At 52.7% G+C, this 4,137-nt stretch overlaps 1 protein-coding gene across 1 annotated transcript; it reads right to left on the bottom strand.

Annotated features, from left to right (window-relative positions):
* Nucleotides 1-201: 201 nt before the first annotated feature.
* Nucleotides 202-3,835, bottom strand: LOC127187025 (protein ATP6V1FNB). Its single transcript, XM_051143282.1, has 2 exons — nt 3,292-3,835; nt 202-471 (listed from the first exon to the last, which is right to left on the bottom strand). The coding sequence occupies exons 1-2, from the start codon at nt 3,800-3,802 to the stop codon at nt 353-355; spliced, it is 630 nt and encodes a 209-aa protein (XP_050999239.1). The 5' UTR covers nt 3,803-3,835; the 3' UTR covers nt 202-352.
* Between the last annotated feature and the right edge of the window lie 302 nt (nt 3,836-4,137).

The following is a 4,137-nucleotide window of genomic DNA, read 5'->3' as shown; positions in this document are numbered from 1 at the left end:
AGAGCATTGTTCTCCTCAGCACCTGGCGGCCTCAGCGAACTCCTCCCCTGTCCAGGGCTGCTGAGGCAGCCTTGTGTCTCATTCTCTTCCCTTGGGAATGCTGGCAGGGTTGGGGGTGGTTTTGCAAGGAGTGGAGTTCTCAGTGTGTGTAGACAGGAGCCCCAACACAGGACAACCGTACACCCGAGAGGCGTGCGCCTGTGCTCACTTCTTCTTGGCACTCTCAGTCGCGGAGGCAGGGCTCAGCAGAACACCGGAGTGGAGTAGAGCTGACCCGCAGCATCTCCCACCTGGCTGGTCCAGGCAGAGCACGGGGTAAAGGAACTACCGAGGCCTTTCCCGAGAGCCAAGTTCACATAAGGTCATCTGATCTCCGAGGAATATAGAAAAGGCCATTTTTCAAGTAAAATGACTTTGTGATGGGATGCATTCTGGCATGAGCTGGTGTCCGGAAGTCCTTCATGACGTCCCCTAGAACACAGCAGAGGCCTAGGTGAGCAGGAGTCACAGCTACCCTCCTGCTAGTACCTGCTCCCCTTAAAGGGTTGGGGGTCAGCAGTGATGTGCTATTAAATGGGGGCAAGTTTTCTGTTACTCAAGAATAGCCACCAAGTTTCAATATCCCTGCCCTTCTCCTGAGGATGCTCAGAACTCCTTATGACCAACAGCTGAAGGCTGGTGCCTGCAGAGCCTGGAAACTGGAGAGCTTGCAGGAGCCTCCCTACCTCCACCCTAGCCACAATCTGGTTTTGCCTGCACTCAAGTCAATAGCTACTTGGGCCCCTCACCCAACTCCAAGATCATTTATTTATTTATTTATTTATTTTTAAAGATTTATTTATCTATCTGTTTATTTATGTATACAGTGTTCTGCCTGCATGTAACACCTGCAGGCCAGAAGAGGGCACCAGATCTCATTATAGATGGTTGTGAGCCATCATGTGGTTGCTGGGAATTGAACTCATGACCTTTGAAAGAGCAGACAGTGCTCTTAACTTTTGAGCCATCTCTCTAGCCCCCTCCAAGATCATTTGTTGTGCTTCATAGTCCTGCCATTGCCAGGACTGCCCCACTCTCTTACCATACAGTAATATCTCTAGGGGCTGCCCCAAGCCAAATTAGCTCTCAAGAGGCTCACCACTGCAAATCCTGCCTGTAATAACAATCATAACCTAATACTAATAACACCAATAAATGTTCCTGTTACCACACTATTGAGTGCTTACTGTGTCTGAGACATCAGCTGCTGCTTTATTATATACAAGAGGGAAAATTTTGACTGACCCAGGTAGGACCCATACGATGTACCCTACACTTTTCCCTGTGTCTTCCTTGCACCCCCTGGGATGAGCTGCCTCTCTCTGTAATTAGGATAGAGCTGGCCATGCTTAGCCTTTCACGTACATTCCAGACCGTATTTACTGTACACTCATACCAAAAGTTATATGTTACCTTCGTATCCTGTGCGTGTATTTGTGAAGCTACCAACACAATTGCCTTCACAGGCAATGAATGTAGGCCTGCGATGGTAGGGGAGGAAGATGCTGGGCACTTAAACTGAGATGCTCTGTGAATACAGTAAGTCACAGTCTTTTCAGAAGGGTAGCATGCGAACTCACTACCCAGGATGGGGACTCTTCGGGTGGCAGGGGTGGCGGCGTGGGCTTCCTAATTACCTGACAGAGTGTAGCCTCCCAGTCCTGATCCCCATATCCCGAGTTAACTATTATTATTATTTTTTGGGGGGGGGGTTTCGAGACAGGGTTTCTCTGTAGCCTTGGCCATCCTGGACTCACTCTGTAGACCAAGCTTGCCTCGAACTCACAGCGATCCGCCTGCCTCTGCCTCTGAGTGCTGGGGATTAAAGGCGTGCGCCACCACGCCCGGCTCCGAGTTAATTCTTACAGCTCTGACAGTCAGCGAGGTTCACAGACCAAGCAGCATCAGTGGCATCTGGAAGCTTGGCCGAGGCTCAGTGTGGAGCACTTGCCTAGTACGTGGGCAGCGCCCTGGATTCCAGCCCCCAGCCATTAACAATTGACTCCAATGCCCAGTAAGGATTAGGAAACACAACATGGCTGCCACCTGCTGCCACAGCACATATGTACTTCTTGTCTTCCCTCCATGCGGGCAGGGACCGTGTCAAAGTGCCTGGCATATATCAGTTGCTCCATTAAATCTGTCAAATGAGCAAAGAAACCAGACCTCCAGCTCAGGCTGGGTTTGTCTTCTGAGCCTGGTTGCTCCTGAGATCCTTTAAGGGGACAACTAGGGTTTAGAACCCTGGCCTGCCTCTGTAGGTTGCCTGGGAGAAAGGATTCTAAGGAGCTCTCACATCTCACAGGGATCTGTGAACAGAATTCCCACCCCAGGTACGTTGCCACACAACTTTCCCCAGAATGCTGAGGCAAAAGGAAAGCAGGGACTAGCTCCCCCCCCCCACTCACCCACCCATTTCTCAGACATGGAAACCACGACCCTGAGAAGTGGATATTTTCCTGAGCTCCTGCTGCCTGGGAGCAGTAAGCAGAATCAGTATGTGAGGTCTCTCCACCCCTACTGCAAATAAAAGCCTTGCTTTCTTGTCCATATCTGGTTTGGGTTTTGAGTTCTTTCGAGACAGGTTGCAGGTAGCTCTGGCTCGCGTCAGTCTCCTTACGGAGCTGAGGTTGACTTTGAAGCCCTGATCCTCCTGCCTCTGCCTCTTAAGTACTTGAGTTACAAGTGTGCACCGTCGTGGTTGGCATGTCCATATTCATTCACTCCACAGACACTCAGTGTCAGTTCCAAGCAGGCAACTGAGAGGCCGTGGAAAAACAAACAAACAAAACAAACAAACAAGCAAACCAAACCAAAACAAACAAACAAACAAAAAAAAACAGGAAATCTTGGAACCCCAAAGGCCCTCCAGGCCAAACGGGCATGCAGACTGATGACATGGCGGTTCTAGTGCCGGTTCTCACCGAGCTGCAGAGGCACCAAGTGGCCTCAGAGGATCTGCCTGGAGGACTCTGGGAAGGCTCCTTAGGGCAGGTAGCCTGTAGTCCAGCCTAGGAAAGGTAGGGGGAACGGGTGGTGGTGTTGAGCGTGCGTGCGTGCATGTGCGTGCGTGCATGTGCGTGCGTGCATGTGTGTGTGTGGTTTTAGAGACCAAGCATGATGCTGAACTGCAGATTTCAAGTCCCTTGGTCTGTTTGCGGGGGCGGGGAGGGGGGGAGGGGAGAGCTAGTTTGGTTCTTCGTGTCAGGCGGGAGGGAAGGAGGACTGCGGCTGGGAAGGAAGTGGTCTTACCCACATGCCAGCCATACTCCCAGGAAGACACCATCGGGTACTTGAACTTCTCTTCTGGTTTCAGTCGATACCGTTCCTTGAGGTACCCTTGACGCCCCTGGCCATCATGGGAGATGCCCTGGAAGAGCAGCTTCAGAGTGGCTGGGGCGGGCTGCTTCATTTTTAAGTTCTCTGGCCTGCCCTGGGATGCTGCGTGCTCAGGAGCATCTCTAGCCTGCCTCGCTCTGCTTCCCTGGGCACCTCCAGCCGTGAAATGCTGGTCCTGGACCCCCCTGGTCTTTGGCCATCCCTCCTGTGGCTCTTTTCTGACAGGGGAGCCAGTGGAGGCCACTGGGCTTGCTTTCAAGACTGACCCAAACGGGGCCGCCGGCCGGGGCTGCTTCCTGGCCCTGGACCCTTCTTTCAGGTACTTGTGTCCATAGCGGAGAGTCCAGGTGGTCCGAGCAAGCACCTCCTTCTTTATTTGCTCCCCTAAGAAGGCCTGGTTTCTGTCGTTGAACAGTTCCCTCATGCTGCGGAACCAAGGGGAGGGAAGGAAGGCAGATTCTTCCACCTGAAGCTTAGCAGTCTGTGTTTGGGTGGCCTGTGTCCGTCTCCACGGAAACGTGTAGCCAATGAGAGCCAAGTTACCAGGGCTCCTAGGGAGGAGGGGGTGGGATGGTGAGGGGGCCAGGGCAGGTTAAGTTGGAAAAGGAAGCAAAACCATGGGCTAGTAAGATTGCTCCACTGGTAAGGGCTCCGACGTGCAAGCCCGATCAATGGCTGTGTTCCATCCTCCCCAAAGCTGTCCTCTGACCTCCACGGGTGTGTCTGCACTCACACAAGCATCAACCCCCTCCCCCACCC

The sequence above is a fragment of the Acomys russatus genome, chromosome 3 (assembly GCF_903995435.1).
Source record: "Acomys russatus chromosome 3, mAcoRus1.1, whole genome shotgun sequence".
NCBI classification, from domain to species: domain Eukaryota; kingdom Metazoa; phylum Chordata; class Mammalia; order Rodentia; family Muridae; genus Acomys; species Acomys russatus.
Note: the sequence above shows the minus strand (reverse complement) of the source record. Positions and strands in the feature narration are given on the sequence as shown.

Coding starts and splice junctions, on each gene's coding strand:
- LOC127187025 (XM_051143282.1), bottom strand. CDS start 3,802: ATGAGGGAACTGTTCAACGACAGAAACCAGGCCTTCTTAGGGGAGCAA. Junction 472..3,291: donor GGAGTATGGCTGGCATGTGG/GTAAGACCACTT, acceptor GCTGTGTTCTAG/GGGACGTCATGAAGGACTTC.